The 27,262-nt window shown below is 40.0% G+C and overlaps 3 protein-coding genes across 12 annotated transcripts in view; 2 read left to right on the forward strand and 1 right to left on the reverse strand.

Annotated features, from left to right (window-relative positions):
* Positions 1 to 491: 491 nt before the first annotated feature.
* Positions 492 to 12,467, reverse strand: LOC110447237 (transmembrane protein 33-like). The gene is made up of 8 exons (XM_021492791.1): positions 12,379 to 12,467; positions 11,659 to 11,751; positions 9,546 to 9,640; positions 9,150 to 9,334; positions 8,703 to 8,770; positions 7,382 to 7,515; positions 6,923 to 7,006; positions 492 to 6,095 (listed from the first exon to the last, which is right to left on the reverse strand). Exons 2-8 carry the CDS (start codon positions 11,749 to 11,751, stop codon positions 5,969 to 5,971), a joined length of 786 nt encoding a protein of 261 aa, XP_021348466.1. The 5' UTR covers positions 12,379 to 12,467; the 3' UTR covers positions 492 to 5,968.
* Positions 12,468 to 13,821: 1,354 nt separating this feature from the next.
* The window catches only part of LOC110447245 (keratin, type I cytoskeletal 9-like), a 16,768-nt gene continuing 3,327 nt past the window's right edge, over positions 13,822 to 27,262 (forward strand). Inside the window, exons 1-9 of one of the 10 annotated variants that reach the window (XM_021492859.1) lie at positions 13,822 to 13,885; positions 14,600 to 14,810; positions 14,984 to 15,103; positions 16,578 to 16,691; positions 16,740 to 16,796; positions 17,214 to 17,270; positions 17,377 to 17,481; positions 17,585 to 17,644; positions 17,910 to 18,106. In XM_021492859.1, coding sequence (XP_021348534.1) covers positions 13,828 to 13,885; positions 14,600 to 14,810; positions 14,984 to 15,103; positions 16,578 to 16,691; positions 16,740 to 16,796; positions 17,214 to 17,270; positions 17,377 to 17,481; positions 17,585 to 17,644; positions 17,910 to 18,051 — 924 coding nt within the window. In that variant the 5' untranslated portion in view covers positions 13,822 to 13,827 and the 3' untranslated portion in view covers positions 18,052 to 18,106. Of the gene's footprint in view, positions 13,886 to 14,599; positions 14,811 to 14,983; positions 15,104 to 16,577; positions 16,797 to 17,213; positions 17,271 to 17,376; positions 17,482 to 17,584; positions 17,645 to 17,909; positions 18,107 to 27,262 lie in introns of those variants that run through there. The other 9 variants (XM_021492814.1, XM_021492804.1, XM_021492838.1 and 6 more) reach the window with 9 other exon arrangements.
* On the forward strand, positions 18,990 to 19,811 carry LOC110447299. Its single transcript, XM_021492905.1, has 2 exons — positions 18,990 to 19,242; positions 19,467 to 19,811. Exons 1-2 carry the CDS (start codon positions 19,152 to 19,154, stop codon positions 19,772 to 19,774), a joined length of 399 nt encoding a protein of 132 aa, XP_021348580.1. The 5' UTR covers positions 18,990 to 19,151; the 3' UTR covers positions 19,775 to 19,811.

A 27,262-nucleotide genomic window follows, 5' to 3' on the forward strand; every position in this document is an offset into this window, starting at 1 on the left:
ACAGGTACGAGTACTCACAGCACAGGTACGAGTACTCGCAGCACAGGTACGAGTACTCACAGCACAGGTACCAGAACTCACAGCACAGGTACGAGTACTCACAGCACAGGTACAAGTACTCACAGCAAAGGTACCAGTACTCACAGCACAGGTACCAGTACTCACAGCACAGGTACGAGTACCCACAGCACAGGTACCAGCACTCACAGCATAGTTACCAGTACTCACAGCACAAGTACGAGAACTCACAGCACAGGTTCCAGTACTCACAGCATAGGTGCGAGTACTCACAGCACAGGGAACAATACTCACATCACAGGTACGAGTACTCACAGCACGGGTACCAGTACTCATAGCACGGGTACCAGTACTCACAGCAGAGGTACGAGTACTCACAGCACAGGTACCAGTACTCACAGCACAGGTAACAGTACTCACATCACAGGTACGAGTACTCACAGCACAGGTACCAGTACTCACAGCATAGGTACCAGTACTCACGGCACAGGTACCAGTACTCACAGCACAGGTACGAGTACTCACAGCACAGGTACGAGTACTCACAGCACAGGTTCCAGTACTCACAGCACAGGTACGAGTACTCACAGCACAGGTACCAGTACTCACAGCATAGGTACGAGTACTCACAGCACAGGTAACAGTACTCACAGCACAGGTACCAGTACTCACCACACAGGTCAAGTACTCACAGCACAGGTATGTGGTTACTATGCACAACACAAGTGCACATCACTGTATTAAAGGATGATTAGGTTTAAAGTTGATGTGGAATATTACCATACTTGAACCATATTTTGTATGTTCTTATCTCGTTTAACATTTTTTTATAATTGATTATTTCTGAATAGAACAGTTTCATTTTCTGATTAATACATAATCTCAACAAATACCGATTACTTTATATATCAATAGCATGCACATATAAGGAGCATTGAACCTCACTACAGGCCATTTTCAGGATTTCCAACCATTCCAATGGGCCAGTTTCTAAAATTAAGTACATGTATACCATTTTCTGAAATATTATGGCCCGTTTTAATTATGAATGTGCTTATATCCTGTAATTATTACCCTTCCTAATCTTTGATCATGCATTAAGTAAACATATTTATAGGAGTATTTTCAAAAACAAGTATATAATATTTAATCTAAACTTTTATCAATTGGTACCTTCAATCTATGAATACAATAAATACATACTTATTATGTATGCCATTGCTGTATAATAGTTCTACCTCCATTACTGGTTTGGTAACATCATTTGCCAAATCTTCGAATGAGAGAATTCAAACATTTAATTTCCAAGTTATCGTCAATGAACGTACATGTAATTAACAGTAGTTAGTTTTACTGTGTATATTAAAGTTTCAAAGATGTCGTCACTTTCAAGCGTAGTGTGTTTATTAAATCAAATACTGTTTATACCAAACAACAGTCTCTAGCTCATCTAACTACATTATGATACAATGATACATATTAACCACTAAATATACCATACACTGTTCAGGCAATGAACATCAAATAAGATAATATCCATCCTGGAGAAAAATAGTTCTTATCCAAATTTTCTTTTCTGAAAAAACCCACTTTGGATAAGAAATAGATACAATGTTGTGTTATTGTCGTTTGGTTCTGGTCGGATTTAAGATAACTTGAATTTCCTGGTCTATGTATGTGACAAACGTAATAATACACAGTTGTGGATATATTACAGAATGAGTATACAAATATCTGTGTAAATAACTCACAACATCTATCTGTGCCAAACAGGTGTGAATAGTGGTCTTGAGAACATACGGTACACCAAAACATGTCTTCTTTTTACACTACAACATCACAGAACTGAAACATACTCTACTATAATTATGAAGAAATTATTGTTCTTCAAAATATCAAGACGTTAGCGTTATATTCCAACACTTGTACATACCATCATCAATTACACAAAACAAGACACAAACATCATATTATTTCCAGTATTCAAAAAGATTAAGTAACATTTTTAGATATGTTTTTCATCTTTGACTCAAATCACTTTCTGGCTGCAGATCTCGCTGTACGGTATGACATCCAGTTCCAGGTAGCTCCTTGAAGGTATTCTATGGGTCTGATGGCAAGGCAGGGTAATAAGGAGATTTACAGAAAGGAGGAAGAGGAAGCATCGATATAGAGATCACGCGCAAAAGTAAAGATATAGGCACGTTTTGACACTGGATGAGGAAATATTACCAAAGGGTTTGTGAAATTGGAATCGACTGTAAAGAGAAAAGTAGACAAAACGAAGAGGACGTGGAAGTGAAGACTGGAGACAGAGATGAGGTTTCAGCTGAAAAGTAAGTTAACGTCAAATGAAATACATACCTAGAACCTGATATATTGAAGATGTTTCCTAAAACAACATTCACAAACCGATATTGACTTAATCATACCCTGAAGTTGACGTACCACACAGACTCTGACGTAACCACTCTCAGATGCTAACGTACCACACAGACTCTGACGTAACCACTCTCAGACGCTGACGTAATGCACACGTACAATTAGTTTAACAACCTGATATAGGTAATAATGAAATCAGTCTAATCATGCTTTTTAACGCGATATTCTAGATATGGTTAAAGGGAAGTAACTCTTTTTACAAACTAATACTCATAGTGAAAAAAACTACCGTGATTTATTCTCAACTACCGAAATGAAATAATATATCCATTAATGTAAGTCACTTACGGGACACATTCAAACACAGATTTTCTTGTTTGCGGAGACTATCGTACACAAAATGGAAATATAATTCAAATACAGTAAACCTTTGTTTCCAACAACTATCATGTGCTAAAGGGTGATACAAAAAGCACATCAATGTACGAGACATTTAATTGGTGTCTGTCAGTACCTAACTACTGTGCTCAGTTGTTGTTAAAATGTTTATGAAATTCAATAAAAAGCACACGGTTCAAACTGAAAAAAACCTTGCGGCAGTCAAATTCTACACATTTACAAAGACTAGAAATCTTTCTTAGCCAACACTTTTTATAAAAAAAAACATGTATTACCACGGAGACTTAGATAACATCTAATTCTATGGATGTTCTTCTTTATTTTTTTGGGACAAATTAAGGTAACCAGGTATTACGTCCTCATACAAAATAGCACTGTACACATATTGCACTTATTGTAATGATGGTTAATGACAACTAACATATCTAAGGGGGCAAACAATGATGAGTTGCCAATCAATTTAACCTTTAATTGATGAAAGTTCAAGTGTTATATCAACTGTGTGGAGCTTTCCTGGTTGATCTAAACATTAAAATTCTGAGCTGCATTCCTAATATCGCATAATCAACTTGTTAACATGTTAGTCATTGAAGAATTGGCGCATTGATAACTTTAGTCTTAGCACAATTTTTAAAGCATGAAAACTGAAAATTGCTAAAATAAGACTACCGCTAAAATATGTACACGTACAGTATTCTGAACAACATTGCAGACAAGTGAAATAATATGATCATGACCTAAAGTTGGGGCCTCGTAACTCACTGATGACTTCGGGTTTCTGTACTACAGTAGTGACAATGCAGAGCATTTCAAATGATTTGTAAAGTTATAGAAATGAGTTATGTATAACCTTTTAGAGTGAATTCTTAAATCTGAGGTAAATAATATCAAAGTGACCAGTCACTCAGTGAAACAAAGTGTATACACAATGCAACCAGAGCTAACAGGCTTATACCGTGTATATACAGTCCTTATATACACCTTATATATAGTCCTTAATACAAACTGGTCGTGACTGGAGTATTAACCTGAATACTAGACGTTAATAATGTGAGAACATGATTCGTGCTAACAATCACTCAGAGTGCTTACAATCACTCAGGTTCATTGTTGACATATTAAAGGATGAACGTAACAAACAGTGATTGCTACTTTAACCCATTCACTGCTGTAGACCATAATGGACTCATCCACATGAATTTAGGGTAGAGTCTACTTAAGTTACCTAGGGGTGAAAAGGTTGAAATTTGGTTACAGATATAGCATGCCAAAAAATGCATTACACTGCATCATACGGCTGTTTCCACCTTACAGGACTCATAGGTGATGGTAGGGGCCAAACAGTTGGAAATCAAAATGGTCTCAACTACTGATGAAACAGAGAGGCAGGTCAGTAAAACCCTTCTTTATCTAGAAAGTTAGAGGAGTATTGAGTAACTTCAAATTAAATAATAAATATTAATATTGAGGTAATAAAACTCTATTAGTTATTCAGAACAAAATGTCTGGTTGTGTTAACCTGCCCATCAATTATTCCTATATCAGGCAGTTGTACTTGTTTCAGATGTTCAAAAGGTGATTAGCTTAATCACTGTTAAACGACATTTATTCAACCTCTAATAATTTAAACAATATACAAGGTAAAAGCTTGTAATTTTGCATGTAGTTTACTCTTCTAAAATATTTGCTATCTCAAAAGTTTAAACTTGGTTAATAGCTGTGTTTTAAAGATATACAAAAAATAAATTTTGTGTTAATCACTGATTAAGCTAATCACTGTTTGAAAAACTGGGCCCAGGTGTATCAATTACACTACATACAAGATGACCAACAATTTATTTCAGGAGATCGCTGTAGCAGACTGACAAACAGTTTGAAAAAGACTACTGAGCAGCACTGCGTACTGGACTTGACAGAGTTTTGTTCGCCCTTTGCTTTGACAATAAGGATGTAACACACTTATTTGTAAACATGATTACAACAAGCAACAGACAAGATTACACAGTTAATATTCTTATGGATTATGTATATATATAAATGTCTCCCAATAATACAGAAAAAAATTAGTTCATTACCATAAAGCTAAAGTCCATTTCAAGATTTCTCACGTAATCATGATTAGGCAATTAAATAAACAGGTTTTATACGGGAAACTGAAGGCGAAAACTATGATTTAATATTATATTTTTAAAAGAGAATCATCATTATGGAAATAATGACACTACAAAAGTACAAAAAACACAATGATTACAAACTGGCATCAATGTGAATGGCGAGAATGGGATCCTTTCAGGTGAGATAAATATAACGAGTCTCTGATAATGAATAAATGCATACATATTTAATTTTATTGACATTTGAAATGTATTCATGAATAAGGCTATTCCAATAAAAATCTACCCGACCTCAACAATATGTGGGAGAGATGTTTTACTGGAATAGTCCTCTAGGAGAAGTACCATAAAAACAATGCTACCTGTTTAGGAGTAAACATATAATTTGTACATCACCGTTTTTCTGATTAAATGTGGAATAGGAATGCATAGGGGAAAATGTCAATTTGTAGATGTTTCAAGTCTAATGTTAAACTTGTTCAGGAGACTAGATGTTACAACTCATATTCACAAAATGCCCATCCAACTGTGCAGAAATTAACAGAGGGAATAACAAAAACAGGTCGCTGTATACCAGCTCATTGCCTTGATTTCAATTCAATAGAATATAACCTGAATTGTTCTTGAACTATTTTTTCACAAATAACAAAAGTTTCTAAATACATTTACAATTTCTATATAATTTTAAACATAAAAGTTTTAAATGACTAAAGGAGCAGAGAAGTCAATATTTGTTCACTTCGTACAATATATCCCTACTCTTCTTTATAGTTTTGTTCGCTGAACATGGCATTTAAATGTAAGTTGAAACATATTTAAGATCAAACATGGACTATAACTGACATTGAAACTGAGAATCTGGATTCCACATATAAAATTACTTACACAATTGTTCTAAGAAATTCATTATCCACTTATTTCATAAATATTTATCACAAATAAATTATCTTTCATCTGCCAATATGTTTCTCTTACACCACTTTTATATATCATTTGTCTTTCATCCACCAAGAAAATTTCTTGCATGCACTAAGAAGTTATGAGGGGCTGGGTGCTCACATCTGGGGTGCCAGTCGGTAGAGAACCCCTATACTCTTCTGACATAGCGTCCTTAGGATTCCTGGGCACTGAGGCTTGTTGGTAAGGTAATCCACTGTCATACGCATCTCTGAGAACAGCGTCCTGGGGATAAATGAAATAAACAATAATGTCATATCATTTAACATTAACTTAAAAGTCAACATGGTCAGCCACAACAACAAGCACACCTCCTTTGACATGTACCTCAGGACATTTTTACAAACTTTTAACCCCTAAGGTACATAAATTGCACGCCCAAGTTTCTATTTTTAACGATGTATGCTATTGAAATTGTCCTGAAGAAGCCTGCTTAGTTAACGGTTACCTATTTAATAATACTTTTCACATAAACTCAGATAACAACACATTATGTATCAACTGTATCTTTTATTAATGTTTGACATAAATAAATTTGTTGATCGTCATTTGTCTTATAGTTCCGTGTACCAAGGGAAATAATCCAAGATGGCAATCTCCCAGAATCGTCAATCTTTTCCTGAAATTTTCTATACCTGTGTATTTTACGCACCCCCCACTTTGGGTATAAAATTTCTGAAAAAAAAGTGTGCAAATTACATGGGTTTTTATGGTAAAGTAAGTGATCTAAACCCGTCATTTTTGTCTTCAACGGCAATCCTAGGCATGGAAGCAATACATGAAGATTGATTAATTAATGAATCTGTACACTGGCCTGTCAGACAGTATGGTGTCATTGTCACGACCGTCATAACCAGGACACGTGTGGTGTCATTATCACGAACCTATTTGGGAGGTTGTGAGGGGTGGGGAACACATTCCTTAATGACAAACACATACATCTTTTTGCTATCTTTGTTTTATTCGAAATTCTAAGGAAAACCACAGCTTGTTTTTTTTTATACAAGATAATCCTTAAAATATGAGCAGTGACTTAAAGAAGAACAACCTACCTGCAGTATGGGTTTCTGCGAGATGTGTATCTAAGGATGAGGAATCTGTAGTAAATGATTGGCAGGAATATGCTGCTTCTTCCTCTGTAAAACAAAGTCAACATCTGTATCATAAACAAAGTCAGCAATATATTACTCCTGTTATAACAAACAAATCCATATCACGTCAATCTCTCCCAAACTAACTGTAGTGAAAACTGATGTTACAGTAGTCATGGGGATCCGATACACATCTTATCAAAACAGTGAACTCACAAGCTGCTGTTTGAGACAATATTTGAAAATTATTTTGTGGTGATATCTGAATGAAATGATTAAAATGCAAATACTTCAGCAGTAATACTAGAACTACAGTTTGTTCACTGTGTAAGCAGGAAAGGCCACTTTTCCATGCTAAATAGCAAACATTTTACAGAAGCATCTGTGCAGGCTCCATGGTACTGATGAGACACTACTCACGTGAACATCATGAAGACAATGGTGGGCATGATGAAGATCTCAGTACAGGCCACGAACCGTAACACACTGACTTGTTGGCTCTGTAACTTCTGGATCAGGTTCCTTACAAACTGGAGAAAGTTAGGGCCCATTATCTGTAAAACATGGCAAAGAAATGTTAGCAGTAAGTCTACATTTCATCCTCGTAAGATAAAAAATATTGTTTGGATCAAATTAATTTCTTTAAAACTTTATTACAAACAAAGTGTTAAATAAGAGGCTGAAGGGGCCTTAACAGTCACATGATTTTCATGACCTAATTAAATAGCAACTGAATAAACAGATGATTGTATTATAAATAACAATATTGCTATTTGTGCAGAATCACTTTCCAAAAGTTTCAATGAAATCAGCTTATTATAATCTAACTTTCATTCTAAGAAAAGATTTTCAAAATGTAGGATTTGTAACTCTGTCACCTGCATCAGACAAATTACCAGTAGAATGCATGTACATAGAAAAACATACGAGATGACAAATGAATCAACAATATAATTTAGTTATGGTTAAAGACGAGATGACAATTGAATCAACAATATAATTTAGTATATGGTTTACAATATCATTTAGTTATGGTTTAAGACGAGATGACAACTGAATCAACAATATCATTTAGTATATGGACATTAGGTTTAAGACGAGATGACAAATGAATCAACAATATCATTTAGTTATGGTTTAAGACGAGATGACAACTGAATCAACAATATAATTAAGTTATGCTTTAAGAGTTTGGTCACTTATGTGTTAACAATTATTGGAGATGGAAATCACATCAGCTATCTAATTTAATAAAGTGTGAATAATTTCGATGATTTGATTATCAGCTTGAACAGTGTTAACAGTAAAAGTGTATACATGCTTAATTGACTAGCTGATATGATTGTCATCTAAAACATTTTTAAAAGTGTACACACTTTATTTCCTTATGGTGACAGAGAACATACCCTTGCCTACGAAGTCATTAAAAAGTCACACATCGTGTAACATTTCACTCCTGCACATATCAATATGAAGAAAAGGTTTCAGTACATATGACAGAATATCATTGTTTACATGGCTATTGAATCCTTACTACATTTAATTGTCATTAGAAGGAAAATAGAACTGTCATCCACCCCTCATAATGAAACGTGAAATTCTCCTGATATATACATATATATAAACACATATGTCATATATATTTCCCGACAGAAAATACTTTGAGTTGTTTTTCATTACATTTTCAAAACACAGAGAATACCAACATATGGATGATAAACTATTTGTGGAGTGTACTTACATTCAGCACATTCTTTGTGTAATTACAGGCGTGAAGCAACGCAAACAGGAACACGGGCATTAGTGCCACTGGGTAAAGGTTAAGGAAAAAATCACCACATAATTACTGTAAATAAGTCAATAAGCCAGAACCCCTTTCATTGATTTTAATTACTTCTATAACAAAGCTGTAGAAGCATCAATGTTATGTACAAGAGGGCAATCTTTTTCAATGAAAACTTTAATAAGATTCCTGTAGGTTTTCTGTATGTAATATATAAAACCATTGTTATCCAAGGTGAGCTATGGTACAGATAAGGAATTCACTTTAAACAGTATTGCAATTATCAAATTCTTTCTTTTCTGTTTTCTCCAAAAAATATAAATTATACTCATAATACATGTATTTTTTTTCTGATAAGAAATCAGGCGGACTAATGTCTATAGATTGTTTGGGTGTAAAGGATACTGGTAATTGGGGAACTGTTGAGGAAGATGAGGGAGAAGAAGAGATAGTGACAACTGTCCTCCAGCATCAACGTCTTCAGAAAAGCCATATTCAGCTGGACGTTTGGTATCCGTTGGTGTAGACGCAGGGCGCTGGTTGCAGCATTGCTGATTAGAGCCCTCTGGTAGAATCCATGAGGGCCACTGCTGTAAGGGGATAAGTAAATTATGAGATGTTTTCAGGCAGAAACCACAAAGATCATAGCTATTTATTATATTTATCATGTTAGATATTTCAGTCAGAAAGACTGAAAGAAAGTGCAACTGACTTTAAATGATTTATCATTTATGTTCAACAAATATTTTTGTTCTTTATGTTTAAGTTGTTTGTCCCTGAATAAATACATTACCACCTTACCCAATGATTGGAATAAAGAAAAAGAAGGTACAGATGACGGTGAAGAGCCGAGTCAGCCACAGTCCAGCCTCTACTTTATTTGACAACATGAAGCCCTACAAGAAAATATTTTTTTAAGGACCAAGATAATTGAGATGATATTGCCTAAATTATATCATTTTATATAAATGTGAACAAATCGTGATGATTCATCATGCTCTGAACCAATACAGGGTTGCTGTCCTTTTTCCTTTTACTTGGTATAAGCTTTGTTCTATTCAAATTTTTTACAGTACATTGGAATACAAATTGTACATCATATAGAATAGAAAAGGGAATAAAAACAAGTAAAATATCCCCATAAATATTAGTAAAATTTGAAATTACCTAGTTCTGCTCTTTATTTTGGGAAAATTAATTATTTTATTCTGAAGAAACTCAAGAAAAGTTGTTGGGAATAGGATGGTATTTGTTTCACTTAACGTAAGTGCAGGCAAATTCGTCACATTAGTAAGGGGTTCAGTTCATAATTTGTCCATATACACATGTATTAAAATGCCAATGAGCACCAGTACAGAAGAAGATTTGACTGAAAAGCCTATAAATAAACGTTGTTGTAAACACGCCTGAATGACTTCACGCAGCAACATTTGTGACGTCATCAGACCTTCCGTGGTTTTGCTCAAAGGTGCAGGCAGTTTCGCCACATACAAACATTTCACTTATTTGCAAGTAATGTAAGTGTTTAAATGTAAACTTTTATATGTTTATGTTACACAAGCTGTACTGATACGAACAGCTCTAAATGTGTGTGTGTAACAATGTTTAACATTGAAATAAAGGGATTTTGTTAGTTGTGATAGATAATTTTCGGTTACTTAAAGAAACTGATTAATGCTGTTTGAGTAAGATGGCTGGGACCAGCTGAAGTGAGGTCAATTTACATGCATCGCAATAAAGGCTCAGTCCTTAACAAATATAAACTTCAAAATTGGTGCCAATTTTTTTCCCCCCATCGGATACGGATGAAAAGGGTCGTGCTAGGGCTTTCAACAGTCGTCTAATGTCACATACATGTAGCATCTCTGATCGTCTTGCACGTGAACGGGAAACATATCTGACAAATTCATTTTTTGGGCTTGAAAACTTATTCAACAGAGACTGCCCCAGGTGTTGTAAATGTAACTTACTTTTTCATGTAAAAATCAGTCTTTGGTAACTATCGGTCTCTTGACCTAATCATCATAGGATTGTACAGCAGTACATGTACTTGTAAATTCTTTTCAAATATAAATCTAGCAAGAGTTGTAAGATGGCTTAATGTTAGACGCAAACGATAGTTTTAAAATATACTGGTTGATTGTTTTCTTAATAAATCTACATATTGCATGAAAATGAAAAATGAATTATCAAATCTTTCCGAGCGTCATTTCCATAAGCATTGGGTCGTCAGTATACATGGTATATACCAAAGTACACTCGTAGAAAAAAATATTTACTTGCATTGATGGCTCACTCGACCATGAAACTGCAATTAGCATTAATATATGGGTATTTTCAATTTGTATGTGATGCATTTATACTAAATCACAACCAACAGGCCTCAGATTATTGAGTTTAGTTGACGAGATGTCCGTCGCACAGGCCATCTTTTTAAGATTTAAGATATTTTAGAACTGTTTTGATTAATAAAATAACTTTTCCCTTCTTATACCTCCTCTTGTCAAAATATTTGAAGGCTTTAACTGTGTTGAAAGCTATGGTGACGTTATTTACGTCACATCTTATGACGTCATATGGCATTTTCGTCACAGCATGGCGAATTTTCCAGCACTAACGTTACTATTATGAATTGTTGAAAACAACAAATAGGTGTTGATAGTATTTGAAACAAAAAACTTTCTCTAGCAGTTGCTTTAAAAAGAGTTTTGTATAGTAATTCTGGACAAATGTGGTGAGCAAGTGAAGATGTTTTAATTTATCAATCCAGTAGACATATTTTCTGGTTAATGGTATAATCATGTGGGATATGATATCATCGTTTGAGATGCAAGACTAGTATATGTATGGTACTTTTGTTTCACATTGAGCTTAGTATCTGTGGTTTATGTATAGCTCTCGCATCAGCACCTACCATGACGCTCTGTGGCTGTGGAGGAGGGGGTGGAGTTTGGTTATCACCATTACTAGTGTTATCACCAGTACTGCCACTGCCTGTATCAGCCATCTGTTAAAAAACCATGATAAATGTTTTCATCTAATTACAGTAATTCAATACTATTTTTACTTAACTACCTTAGTTATAACTTTGCTTACAGCAAATACATAGAAAAGAAAAGGGAATTAACTATGTATAACTATGTTACCATAGACTCTCTATTGAAATGTTATGCCATATACGACACTAAATAAAGCTTCTTGTAAATGTAGTAGGATGAGGAATAGTGACGTCGCTGGCGCTCGAACCCGCTATACAGTCCGGTGCTCTACCGCTGAGCTTAAGGGAAATTCCCTACATCTGACGCTTGTAAAGCAACTTAATCAATGCAAATCTTTTACAGAAATCAAAAAGTCCAGCAGACCTTCTAGTTAAAGAATTGGTGGTAAGAAACTACTTTTTTGAATAATGTTAAAAGATATTGTTTCATTGCGTTATGATCAATATTTAGTGCGACGATAATGCTGTTGTCATTTGAAGCCTTGTCGAAACAAATATATTTCACAGCTTTGTCCTAAACGCTTGTACGTAGAAAATAAAACTATCGACTTTTAAAGAAATAGAATCAGATCGGAAGTCATCTAGGAGAAGCACGAGCACTAATTCAACGAAACAAACAAGAGTATAAATACTTACATTTCCTTTTGATTCAAATGCAACGTGTATTTTATTTTCTAGTAGATGATTCTAGTTAAAATCAAGACAATGACATTCCAACCTCCTGCTTGAAGAGTGACTATTTGTAAACAGAGCTAGAGTTGTTTCCCTTCGCACGTTATCCTCTCCGCCAAAAGTTACTATGAGGACGTTGGGATAACGGAGACAAAATGTGATGAACGTCTCTTTGTAACTTCTTTCACACTCTTATTTAATCACTGATAACAGAAAACAATGTAAAATAATCAAATTGTCCGGTCGAGCTATTGATGTGTTGGCTGTAAAATTGGTTACTTTTAACAATTCAATTTAACGTTAGTTTTTCATCCAAAAACATTGTATGGAGCGAACTGCAAATAAACAAAAGAACTATTTATTTATAAACATAATCGTGATTTTTTTCTCACGTTGAAAGCCCACCTCCTCAATTCAAAAGAGTTTTTAATGAAGAACCCCAACGCGCAAATGTTCCGCTTCATTAGATGATATTGTCATGTATTTTGTAAGTTTTAGCAGAGACGTAACTTATTAAATACGTCTCTGGTTTTAGTAACCAAATCTTAGAATATTACTTTATCTTACTATAAACTTCACATTTACCTTACTACCTGAGACTTAACATAATTTTCATACAGGCCAAATGGTCATCTTCCAACCAAATTCCGTAACATGTACTTTTAAATTCATGACCAGCTCACTACACAACTTTATAACATGTACCTTAAAATGGTTAGTAAAACAAAAATAACTCCATAACAAATACATGTTACACTTTCTCGCGAAAGCTATGAACGAGTTTGTTTGTTTTTTCGGTTTACTGATTTCTCTCTTTCTGACTGGCGTTCCGTATCTGGATCTTCTAGCAACCGTATCTTGACATAGGGTATTTCTAGAACAGGAAATAATGTCTATTGTAATAGTCATAATTAGCCACTGGGAAGTCTAATGTCAACTGAGTTCTAAGATCTTCGATTGGGATCTACATCTCACACAACTATCAGTATCTGAAATGTAGATAATCATTTCGTGTCTTTTGATGTTATATTTCGACCATTGGGAATAATAACATTTGTTGAATTGTTCTAACATACAACTAACTTCTTTGTACTCGTTTGTTACAGATGCTGTTTTTTGCAGACATGAAGTCATCCCGTCTACTACAACGTTACAATTTTTCAAACACTTGTTTAATTTGCGATATCCATAATTTTAAAAACAAAATAATAATACAACGATATAGATAGTGTTGCTTTATCTTTTACATCTCTGAATACTAAGGTTTATTACACGATCCTACGCAGGTTTATGAAATACGAACAGCCAGGTGTTGTGTCCTCAGTCAAAATGACCCTTATCTTTGGTTCAGTCTGACACGACTGATAGGACTGACCCTGCCTGCGTTGGTCAGTCCGTGTCCAAGAGTTCACAATGAAGGTCTGGACCTGTCTCTGTCTTCTCTTACTGCCAGCCTTCGTCGTTTCCGATGGTAAAGTCTTGGCTACGTCGCATCATATCTTCTTTTTATATCCAAATAATACAAGCAGATACTATTGATAATATATCTTGATATAAAGTGATTTGTAAAGATTAACATGCAATTTATAAAAAACAGATAAGTTATTTTTGTACAAACTATGATTTGATTACGTAACAGGATACTGGTTCAACTAATTTAGGAAAAAAATAGCCAGTTCTACTTAGAAAGTTAGAAAGCTCACCGAAAGAGGTAAAAACTAAAAAAAAGGAATGGTATGTCATCGCTATTGAATGGTGGTTAAGTCGGCTTTTATCACATACCTGTTGAATCTTGTTATAGTAATTCAACGTTCTGTATTGCACATGTGCAATACGGAATGTTGTATTTACCTACTAGTCGAAACTGCTTTGTATGGAAATCTCCTTGTCATGGGGAACTGAAATGTTCCCGGTATTTGCAAAAAATATCAAAGTTTATAAAATCTTTGTATCGATCTCTACCAAATATGGAAGGTATGTGTTTTTCTGACGAATCAGATAGCACTCATTTATTGCACGGACGGATATATTTACTCGTGCGCTCCGCGCACTCGTGAATACATTCGTCCGCGCAATAAACTCATGCTTTCTGATTCGTTAGAAATATATAATTAATACAGGCGTATTGTATTGATATCAGAGAAATAACGTTTGAAGGAAATACGTCCTTTTCTTTTTCTGTAAGGCGGAACGTTTGACCCCAATGCAATGGCATTTGGGACAAGTGATGGCAGTAGCAGCAGTGGTGCTGGCGCCTTAAGCGGTGGTTCCGGTGGTGGGGCCAGCTTTGACCCAAATAAGATAAACGCCAACTTTGGAAGCAGTGGCGGAGGGTTCGGCAGCAGTGCTGGAGGTAGTTCCGGTGGGTTCGACACTAGTGGTGGAATTGGCGGCAGGTTTGTGATCTTATACTCTACCATGAAAACAAAAAGGTCTACAATTTGCTGTCACAAATGGAATTAAGTTTAATTAAGAGTCTTATGTCCAATTGAAAATAGCGGATTTCAATAATCTATTATGTGATATGCAGTTAAGATATGTTTTTTCTATTATTCCCGCTGAACACCAGTGGCTCTAGCGGAGGCAGTTCCGGAGGATTTGGCGGAAGTGGGTTTGGCAGCAGTTCCAGTGGCGGTGGGGGAGCAAGTTTCGATCCTAACGCCGCCGGCTTCGGAAGTAGCGGGACCAGGTTTGTATGATACTTGGAACATCTATTTAGAAAAAATCACCCCTTGCAGTGAATGGCGATCTAAACAGTTTATTAGTAAATATTTTATGACCTCTGTTTAAAACGGATGTTAGTTTTGAAATAAAATTCAGTAATAAGACATTTTGTGCTCCTTCATAACAGTGTAGAGGTGGATTTGGCGGGAGTATACTTTTAAACACTGTTATCTCACGTTTCATTTACGATACCATTTTGCATATTTCAAATACAATGTGTCGTAAACAGCTATCGCAAAATTTAAAAAGAAGCATTTTCTCGATAAAACATTTCATTTCAATTTACATTAATTTCCAAAATGTTCGGACGCAGTTCCGGTGGTAGTACTGGAGGTTTTGGCGGAAGTGGATTCGGAAGCAGGTCCACGTTTCAACAGATACAACAGATGTTAGTCTGATAATGTGTAAAAGCCTTATAATTGTAGTACTGTGATACATAATTCATCATAACGTATCTTATATACAGCGGGTCAGGATCCGATAGAAGTAGTTCTGTCGTCAGGTTAAATGTAACAGCTTAAACTAAAACTGATAACGAATCTTTCATTTTGCATACGTATCGATCAAAGATAACACAATGAAGCTCAACTTTCCACCTACCTTCTCATGTTGTACCACTGCTATATACATTAGCGGAGGCAGTAGCGGAAGCTCTGGTAGCTTTGGTTATGGCAAGTCAAGTTGTCATTTATTCAGGAAGCAATGTTGATCCAGTACTTAACCAAATTATGTAAGATATCTTATATACTTTATCAGATATCTTATATACTTTATAAGATATCTTACATACTTTATAAGATATCTTATATACTAAATCAGATATCTTATATATACTAAATCAGATATCTTATATACTTAATAAGATATCTTATATACTTATCTTTATAAGATATCCTTTATATAATATAAGCTATCTCATAACAGATATAAGATATCTTATGTATTATATAAGATATCTCATAAAAAATATAAGATATCTTATAAAAAAAAAGAGATATCTTACATATTATATAAGATATCTTACATCTTTTATAAGATATCATATATCTTTTATAGAAAATGAAAAAGAAAACTAATTGAGATATCTTATAAAAGATATACAATGTAATTAGATATCTTATAAAAGATATAAGATATCTCATAAACTTTAAATAAGATATCTTATATGTTTATAAGATATCTTATATAATATATACGATATCTGATATAATTTTGTTAAGTACTGGTTCACCATTGCTCCATGATTAAATGACAACTTGGCTTGCCATATTTGGTGGAAGTGGATTCCGTAGCAGGTATCATATCAATGTTTTCAAATATCTCCTTAGATATTCTTTGACAATACATTCCTTCAATAAAATATAATATATGATAGAAAAGTATACATAAATCTAATGATTAATGTATGTATAGGCTTAATATCTCATCCTTGCTTTCAGCAGCGGAGGTAGTAGTGGAAGCAATGGTGGATTTGGCGGAAGTGGATTCGGAAGCAGTTCTGGTGGTAGCAGTGGCAGTAGTGGTGGATTTGGCGGAAGTGGATTCGGAAGCAGTTCCGGGGGCAGCAGTGGCGGATTTGGCGGAAGTGGATTCGGAAGCAGTTCCGGTGGTAGCAGTGGCAGTAGTGGTGGATTTGGCGGAAGTGGATTCGGAAGCAGGTGCATGCACTAGCCTTTTAATGTGACAACCTGTATGTTCATCAGTGAAGTGGTATACAATGAATCTTTAGTATTATACAATATAGGTGAAAATACTTCCCAAAAGGACACCATTATAGGTAGACTCATTATTTATAGGCCAATGATACATCATCTAAAGTCATGCAGCTATAAAATTGACTATATCACATTTCTAATTCTACTTTCATTTTCATTATTCATAATATGTTTAACTAATGTAAACAGTTCTGGAAATCTTTCAACATTTGATCAAAACTGGAAAGGTTACATACATGTTTATTTTGTATAGTAAAGAAACCATTTTATAGTTCCAGTGAAAATTTGGCAACTGAAACACAAACAGTTTTGTAATATACGACATAGAGATTAAATATTACCCTACTTACCAATTACCAGCAGTGGGAGCAGTAGTGGAAGTAGCGGTGGATTTGGTGGAAGTGGATTCGGAAGCAGGTGAGCCTACATATCTTCATAAAAATATCAAAATATTCATTCGCAATTTTGTTATGACATTCCAAGGGACTGTGTGTTATACTTACCGAGTGTTTTCTTTTTATAGCAGTAGTGGCAGCAGTGGCGGATTCGGCGGAAGTGGATTTGGAAGCAGTTCCGGTGGGGACAGTGGCAGTAGTGGTGGATTTGGCGGAAGTGGATTTGGAAGCAGGTGTGACCATTTGTCTTGACGGAGAAAGGTTCATTATTACATGATTTGGTTATTACTTAAAAAAGAAATGAATACTAACCTTACAAGTTACTTTTATTTATAGTAGTAGTGGGGGCAGCAGTGGCAGCAGCGGTGGATTCGGCGGAAGTGGATTCGGAAGCAGGTTTGTTTTCTTGTTTAGCTTTTGTTATTTCAAGATGATATGTCAAGTGTTGAGATTGAGGGGTAATTATACAACAGATATAGCCAGAAGGTGTTTGTTCTCTATTCTGTTTTGTTTGTTTCCCAGCCATAACACTTCAAAAGACAAGTGACTGTACTATTTCTGTTTGATTTTGATTAAACTGATTCAGTATACAATTGTGATCCACGTTCTACTAGTAATGACTCTTGCACGTGATCAAACATGCGATCCTTTTATTACCCAGCAGTACCGGGGGTGATAGCAGTAGTGGAAGTAGTGGAGGATTTGGAGGAAGTGGATTTGGTGGCAGCAGTTCCAGCGGCGCAAGCGCAGCAGGAAGCTTTGATCCTAATGCCATCAATGCCAACTTTGGAGGACGACGATAGACGAATATTTATGTCTTGTTATTTATTATACACGAATAAAACACCTATAAATGATTAACTTTGTCATTTGCTATACGTTAAAAATGGTAATAGCAGTTCATAATTATTTAGGGTATTGCTCTAGAAATCGCTGCGAAGTAAAAATACATTTGCTGCTTGTGAAATAAGAGTTATTATATCAGGAAAATGCGTGCTTGCGTGTGTGTGTGTGTGTGTGTGTATGCAGGAGGCAAGGTATGTTGGCGTGCTTACCTCATTGTGATAGCGCGGATATGATGCCAACCTTTATAGTGCTATCACACTGAAATACCATGCCGAAGGCACCCAGCACAGAATTCCGCCCGGTCACAATTATATAATTATACTGACGTCATTCCCGCCCTTTTTTAATGCATTACATTTTTTCATATTTTATGCAAATGTAATAAATAGAAAATTTAATGGTGTCTTCAGTAATAACAAATATATTTCACTCGTGTGGCTAATGTTTGTTATTACTGACGACACCATTAAATATCCTCTATAAAACATCGATTTGTTGAATAAATATGATTTTTCGAATTTGACAAAAAAAATCAAGCAATCAATCAATATCATCTTTTAATAAAGTATGTTTTCTTTCCCAATTTTTTTAATCACACTTTTAATGAGAAAAAATTACATGTGTATAATTGCGTGTAATTACACCTTAACCTAAACAAAAGAAAGGTGTGAATTTCACAGGTAGGTAATGAATGCTTGGATAAATACACCTGGGACTAGTAAGGCTTCGCTGATAATTCCTCTCAGACAGCTATTTGTTCTACCTCTATCTTCTAACAATACCAAAGGGATTAACCTATAATTGGTCAAGTGGCTTCTCCTTTGTGTTCTCATATATTAATAATAACAATTTAATTAGGACCCTTTGATCTACCCCTCCGAATGTAAATGTCCTCAGAGACACAGATATGGAGGAGGTCAGAGTTGCTCAAAGTTACTCAAATTAAAATAAAGCCATGATAAAACCAGGGGGATTTACTGTGGCTAATACAATCCCTCTGATATCCAAACGAAGAAACTACCTATTCCAAACTCAAAGCACCTGACTTATAGTGATCATGGACCACAAGGAAATTGCTGGCCTGGCCCTAGAACTGCAGACACTTCTAATTGCCCATGATAAGGCATTCACACAGATCCAGCTCATAGGTAGGTAATTACTAGACTTGGTACCACATTAATAATGTAATCTAATAAAATGGTCAATCATGGGTTTTGTCTTTAAAATGAAGTAAAAAGAGGTCTTCACAACAAGCAAACATATTTCGTACACTTTATCTCTTCTATCCAAAGCAAGATACATCATTTTATATACACATATGTGTGGAATATCGATTACAAAATTCTGAGATGTTCATTGTTTTTATTTCCAGACAGCAAGCTCAGCACCCTTACTGCTAAGATATTTTCTGCCCATGAAGAGGGCCACCAGGGGCTCAGACTACACCTCCTCAGTAGGAAGTCTGTAGTGGAGGGTGTGAGACAGGCCTTCCATCAGTACCGTGTCATTAAGTGGAACCAGATCCGTGAGTTATCTAACCTGATCCTTGATACCTTTGCTATAGACAGCAGCACCTTGCCCCTCCCTCCACAGCCTGACCACGTCCATCAGCAGATCGAGGAGGATGATCTAGCCACCACGCTGACCATAGCTTACTCTGTCTGTTCTAGGACCTGGTGATCTAGCTTGAGGACTTGGTGATCTAGCTTGAGGACTTGGTGATCTTGCTTGAGGACTTGCATGGTGATCTAGCTTGAGGACTTGGTGATCTAGTTTGAGGACTTGGTGATTTAGCTTGAGGACTTGGTGATGTAGTTCTATAGGACTTTTAGTGTGAACTTGAATAATGACTTGTCATATCTGACGGTGACTTTCTGAAACAATAATGACTTGTCTCTTGTCTTATCTGACGGCGACTTTCTGCAACAGTGATATTGATTATGATGAAACATCTGTATGCAGATTTCACCTCATGTTTTCAAGAGATTGAAAATGACTTCGAACTCTACACTATGGATTCCCCGTCTCCCCTGATGTATACTTAGACTAGTGCTATATACCAAAACATTAGTGTCAAACATTTTCTGTACTATACTTGCTATTGGATTTGAGCATGTTATTAAATAAATAAATAAAAAAAATATATATTTGTTAATTTGTTTTTCAATTAAATGTGAATGTTTAGATATTATACAATTCAGCTACTGACACAATATGTCTGAACAAATTCAAAGTACTGGTATTCTTAATCCATCATAAAAAAGGATACTTTCATATTATTTTCATCTGGTAGGAAAATGACATAGAAACACTAAGGTTATCTCATGAATAGAACGTGACCGTATAATGCCAAGCCAAATGCTCTAAATAAACAATTACTCACTGATAATGGATTTTCTTTTAGCACACTCTCTAAATTGGATGAATATTTCTGGATCTAAGGAAAATTATTAACTGCAGCAGAATATTTATGCATTCCGTATAAATTGAGATTCCTAAATTATGTAACCTATTGGCAGTCTAATTATAATTTAAAGGGGCTAGTCGGGGGAAAAAATACAAAATAAATGGGTCTAAATGCGTTCTTTGGCCTTCCAAAAGTTATACCACGGCAATATGATGGTCGAGTTCTGCTTGCAATGTCCAGTTTTGACCACTGAAATCTCGGGGAAGCCCCGCGTAAATTTCGCGCAGATCTATTTATATATGTCACGTGGTTGTTTCGAAAGTGAGGCAGAGAAGATAACAACAATAGCACGCCGTCATGTGCCATGTCGGACTCAACTAGCGGACACGACAGCAATACTATAAGTAAATAATTGTTTTCAAAGGTCATGTATGATGCAAGTGTAGTATTCCAACCTATATGTTGTTGTTATATATAACGGTATTGATACCTCGTGCCTGTCATGCCTTTTGCATGCATCTTTTTCTTTTACATTTGGCCTTGTGCATGCCGCGCGTGCGGTAAAATTACAGCACTGATCTGGGTCAATTGAGAGTTTTAGACTGTCAGGTGACGATTGAGGATTTCTTTAACATATTTATATTTTTTACTCTTAGGGAGTGAATTTCAGCAAAATTTGAATCGGTATATTTCATAAGAAGGTGTCGTGAATTCGGTGTGTGTATTTCACACACCGTCACAACAAGTAGTTGTAACTGCTCTCAGCTCCTGAAATCAAATAGCAAGGCGGAGGAAAATCACTCACGTGTTGTTCGATGTGTTTCAAGAAGTATAAGAGACCGCGCCAATGCGTCACAGGGATGCGGTCCACGGTCCAAGGGAGATAACTCTCCCGAAATTCACCACACTCCTCCCCGTTTTATGAAGGCCCCTCCTGGGGCCTGGTTATGGCCAGGAAGAAGTCCGATGATGGGAAACCGCCTAGGTGTTGGCGCTTGAAGTCGGCCAGACGGATGTCGGCCCTCCAGAGGTGGATAAATGGGGAGGTCAATATCCCCCTTAAATGAATATAATCCACACAATAGGCACAGTCACCCCGTGCCTTGATAAGTATGAAAATAGTCTCCCCGTGACAGGGCCCAATATCAGCTATGGGGTATGTGGTAACACTGTTGGTCAATCCGACAGTGTGCTCCTTTGCAAATTGCATTGATGGGCACGCTGCCCGTAGACAGACCCATTTAAGCTGTTATCCTATCAATTACTGGTAAAGGGAGCTGTCTTATCACAAAAGGGACCCAGGGAGTCAATAACATGTTCAAGGAAAGAATGCCCTCCCAATTTGTATAAAGATGTAGGATGACTTGGTTTTGGGAGATAATAGGGAAGCTTAACCTCCCCTGCCTGTGGATGCCACAGACGAATCTGGGGGCTACTTCAGTGCCCCCCCCCCCCCCCCCCCCCACACTTTGAGTTTGGAGTTAAGGAGGAGAGTATCCCACTCCCCTTACTACAACCGTACTTCTGACGTGCTGAGAGGTTACTTGCACGGAGTTCGGGAGTAAGCTGGTGGGGAGGTAATCCCTCCCCACACTACAGTCGTGCCACACTACTAGTGGCGACAGTTGGCTATGCCAGGAGGTCCCTTACTCGAAAGAGTAGAACCCCCTGGCATTGGCATTGAGTTGGCTCGCCAGGAGGTACAAGTTATCTCCCCTGAGCGAGGCCAATTCCTCCAGTGTGTGCCTTAGGAGCCAGGGGCTGTTAATTCCAACCCCGGCTCCCGTAGGCACCAGGTAGGGGGTATCCGACTCTAGCAGTAATCTGCTAGGGTCAATGCCTCCCAGGGCCAGTCGCGTGGAGGGGGCTCTTAGAGATAGAGCCGTCACCCCGATATGGAGGTTCGGCAGCAGCTGCCGCCAAGCCTCAATATCCTCCACAGACCCAGTGTAACAGTGCCAATGCACCGCCAGCGTGGAGGCCCCTGGCACCCTTCGGAAACATCCGAGGGCCTCCTGCGCTGCCCGGCCACTGCCCCCATCTTTGCAGTGAATGATCACCGGTCGGCCACCACCCTCAACCACAGCCCCTTGCAGGACAGTGGTCAAGGTGGTGACCTGATCCCTGGTGACCTGCTGCCGGCATTCTGCAGGTTTGGGGCACTGGCCCGCACAGCTACAATTGGAGGTCAGGTCGATGCCTACCTCCCCTATTGCTGTTCAGGCCGGGTCCCGCAGCTGCTGCAGGAAAGCCATATGGTGGCGTCCCCTCCCCCTCTTTATGAGGGTGCAGGCCAATGGCCACCTTGACCCTAGGGTCACCAGCCACCTGGCCCTGGCGCCTAGACCAGCTGTCGGGGTAGGCATAGTTGACCACCCCGCCCAGAAGGACTACGTCCCCACCTTCCTCCTGAGCCGCTAAGCCAGCGAAGGAGGTTGCCCTGCCTCTCGCTAGCAGAGCATCCAGATGGAAGTGGCAGTCATAGACTGCCACCGGTGGGGGGCACACAGGCGACCTGGTCCTCTGGAGGCAGAGTCACCGCCATCGACAGAGGAGCACATAGCCGGCGCAGAACCTACCTCCTCCGATCGGCCGGATGGTCTTGGGGCAGTAACACCGCCCTTCGAGGAACTAGTTGGCCGATCGGAGCCGGTCCTTGGGGCAGCCCCCGAGCCGGGGACCAAAAAGCGCCTCGAGGTATCCCTGGCGCCGCTCTCTTGGGATAAGCCTCATGATAGCCACTTGCAGCCTCCAGTGAAGAAGGCTGCCAACGGACCGGGGCGGACTGAGGGACACCGGCCCATCATCCCCCAGGAAGTCGTTGATGGCTTCCGCCACCAAGGTCTCTCTGGGGGAGAAGGGACGTGGGGCATCCACAGCCCGCGCTGGGTAATGCCTCCCCTCCACAATAAGGGCAAGAAGACCCAGGACGTCCGGGACCCCGCAGTCATGGGCCTGTGCACAGAGCATGCGCATCAGGCCCCTGACCCATTGGTCCCAGCCATCCTCGGGGCTGCCCTCATGATTAGGGTGTCTAGGCATCCGCCCTCCCCGTTCACCAACAAATTGAGGTGTACCGAGAGGGCGTGACGCCTAGGGTGGCGGTCAACATCCGGGCACAGGTCACAGGTCCGGTACCTGACCCCTTTGTTCCTAGCCGGCTCGCCGGAGAACGACGATGCCCCTTGCTCGCTTGCCAGCTGAGGGACACGACGCCTCTCGGCGGAGGAGGCTGTGCCTCGAGCAGAGAACCGCTCTAGAGGTGCAAACCCTCCCTTGGCCCGGCCGGAATGTAGGGGAGGGGTCCCAGGGACTGGGCCCTAGACCCCCTTTCCCCTGTAAGGGAAGCTAGCCCCCTACCAGCTAACTGGCAGGAAGGCTCCTCCCAAACTTGCCTCCGAGCAGAAAACCGCTCAGGAGGTTGACCGCCTACCTCCGGACCCGGCTGTAGGTTCAGCCTGGGTCCTGAAGGTTGACCGGAGGTGGAGGGAGCCGCAGAGGCAGCTGACCGCCTTCGTCTTCCGGACCTCCTCCTCCTCCTTGGCTTCCGGTCCTTTCCCGGTGCCTCTTTCTCCTCCGAATTGAGAGGAAAAGGGGCCCCCTGGAAAGGCATCGGCGCGGCTGCCTAAACCGCCTCCTCCACTGGTCTCTGGGGTGCCCTGAAGGCCCCCCACCCCAGGAACAGTCGGACCGACTCCGGATCGGTCTCGACCGGCGCCGTCCTAGTGATCCTGGGAGCAGGGACCACAGGGTCCACCCCGGAGACCACGGGCAAATCCAGGATGAACTGGGGTGGGCCCATCCTGATCACAGGCTTGGGGCTCCACCCCCGTCCTCCTCACTGGAGGCCAGCTCCTCCTCGGGATCCTGGGTCCCCTCACCGAGGACCTCCCCCTCAGGCTCACTGGCCTCCTCTCCCATCCCTTGGATGGTGTCAGACACTCCATAGAAGGGGAACTCTGACCAATCCCCCTCCCTCTCAGGGCCCTCTGTCCCTTCCTCCACCTCTGGAGGAGCTATCTCCACCTCTGGAGGAGCCGCCTCCTCCTCGGCACTCCAGGACTCCTCACTAGAGGAGTAGTCTACTCTAAGGATGTAGTCCATTCTGTAAAGGAAAGAAAACCTTCCTCTACTATGATGAAATATAAATTCCCTTTTTTGAAGACCCGCTCTAAATTAAAGCTGTCTCTCTCACCCGCACCCTGTGACTTCATTTAACAAGTCCAAGGAAATACGGAGGGATTTTTACTATCCTTGCTACTATCCCTAGAGCGCTTCTCTATAAACCTGGGTATAGTATTTTTAGTATTTTTTATATACTATACCACCAACTATGCTCTGCACTAGTTTAGTGAAGAACATAGTTGTCGAGTTTCTGTGGTGCCCTGGTCTGCCTCCCCGTGCGGGTACGCACCCCACTCGGAACGACACTAGCTTTACCTGACCGCTCGTGAACGATTGGGCGCCCATGCTCAGAGACCTGTCCTTTACTACCCTCGTCATGCGTTCCCACCAAGGGTTCGGGGGAACCTGCCCCCCCTCGGGGGTTCTGGTCCCTGCATGCACGTCTCACGGTTCTTTGCACCTACGACCGGCACCTGTACGGGCAATGAGAGAGAATGTTTCATGCGACGCAACCACAAGGGCAGGAACCGCCCATTGTAAGCTTTTAACCGATCATGATGGCAGTGCTTTGACCCCTTGTGATTCCTCAAATTGTAAACTGGGTGCTTTACCCCAGCTATCAGATATGGTCCTATCCAGGGGGCTTGAGCTTCGAGCTTTTTCCTACCTTTGTGGACGTGTCCCTTTTGTATACGACGTCCCCTACTTCGAATATGGTTTCCGCCAACCTAAGGTCATACTCCCGTTTTGTCTCCGCTGAACCTTTCCCACCTGTTGCCGGACAACAGTATGAACCTCTGCCAGCGAATCAACCAAATGCCTTACCCACTCATGAGGCTCCCTATCTGCGGGAGTCGGGAGACCCAATAGGAGATCTAGTGGCTGTAACGTTTCCCTTCTCAACATCATCATGTTGGGAGTAAACCCGGTGCTCCTGTGTTCTGTCGCATGCAAGGCCATCTTGTGTTTGGTGGTATTGTTACATTTTGTGCTACCTTGACAGCAGAAGATGTCCTCTGTTCCTCTAACCTTGATGTGATAGGTATTGCCTGATTACCAATGAACACGACGCCCGCATCTAGGTCGATGACACAGTTGTTCCGAGACAGGAAATCCACCCCCAGCAACATGTCGTCCATGATGGGGGCCTCACATACGGTCCAGGGTACTTCAGTATTCCCTATTCCGATATGTAGGTCTTTTATTTCCCACACTATCTCCACATTGCCAGTAAAACCCCGGAGCCTCACTCGTTTTCCAAGCACCAGTGGCCCCTCAAGCTTGTCTACCAGCTCCCGCTTAATCAGTGTCATAGTTGCTGCTGTATCCACGACAGCTTGAATAGGAGTTCTATTCAAAGTGAGTGGTATGGTGATGCTACTGCCATCTGAGACCGCCAGCTTCACCTCCCTCAAAGGTTGGACCTCCTTTCTAGGCGTGGGTGATGGAGACCTTGATCTCTCTGCCTGGTTATTCCGTCCTTTGTCGTTACCCCAACTGGCGGGACCGTTGCTCCCTCTATATGGTTCCGGGGACGCAGATGGAGATCTTTGACGGTACGCCTGGGTATTCCGTCCTCGGTCGTTACCCCAACTGGCGGGGCTGTTGTTGCCTCCCCCTGGTTCCCATGGGCCCCTGCCTGGTTGATTTTGACCTCGGCCTTGTGACCCTGTGCCAGGTGAGTCCCCCTGATATCTGGGTGACCAGTTACGGTTCCGCGAAGGACCTTGTTCAGCGTATGGTGACCTGTCGCGGGGTCTACCGTCGTACCTATTACGTCCGTTGTACTGGGGTGGACGAGGGTACTGGGGCCTATCGCGATAATCTGATGAGGGATAAGGGACCGGTGTCCTATCACGATAATCCGGAGATCGGTTTCCCCCATAGTTTTGAGGGAACCCTCGGTCGCGTTCCGGAGATCGGTAGTCACCCCAAGGTGGAGGAGAAGACGGACGGGCAGATACGCCGCCCGCACTAAGCCGGGCCAGGTATTTCTTTAGCTCCTGTAGCTCATCTTTTGAGAACTGTACAGGGGCTTCCTCTACTTTATCATCCCCCGACTTAGTGCCCTCCGCAAACTCTACCTGCCTACTAGGGTAGTGAGGCGCGCGAGAACCAAACAAAGCACGCTGATTGGCCACGGAGGCCTTTATGTATTTCAGAGCTTTGTGAACCGTCTTGGGATTCTTCTCCATGGCTCTCTGTGCTGCCATCTTCTCGCGACAGCCTTTGAGGAATGCCTCCGTAGCGATCTGGTTCCTGGTGGTGGTGTCTGCGTGAGCAAAGCCATCCCCCGTAATGGTTTGAATCCGCTGAGCAAATTCTGCCAAACTCTCACTCTCCTCTTGTCTAGTGAAGTTTAGCTCCCTGCGGGCCACTACTGGAACGTCCTTGTCGCTAAACCGTTCCTTCATCTTTTTCTTGAGTTTTGCGAACCCAAGAGTTCGTGGGAGTTTATCTGCGTACTCCAACGCATCACCCACCAGACAATCGAAAAACCGTTGTTTGGTCTTACGGTCCGACCATCTACTGTCTTCTATTATCCTGGTGAATTTAAGAGCGAATGGCTCCCAGCGCTCTTTACCCGAGTAAGTGGGCATCTTATGTCGCTGAGGACTCCTACTCCTTTGACGATG

The sequence above is a fragment of the Mizuhopecten yessoensis genome, unplaced genomic scaffold (genome assembly GCF_002113885.1).
Source record: "Mizuhopecten yessoensis strain PY_sf001 unplaced genomic scaffold, ASM211388v2 scaffold383, whole genome shotgun sequence".
Lineage (NCBI taxonomy): Eukaryota > Metazoa > Mollusca > Bivalvia > Pectinida > Pectinidae > Mizuhopecten > Mizuhopecten yessoensis.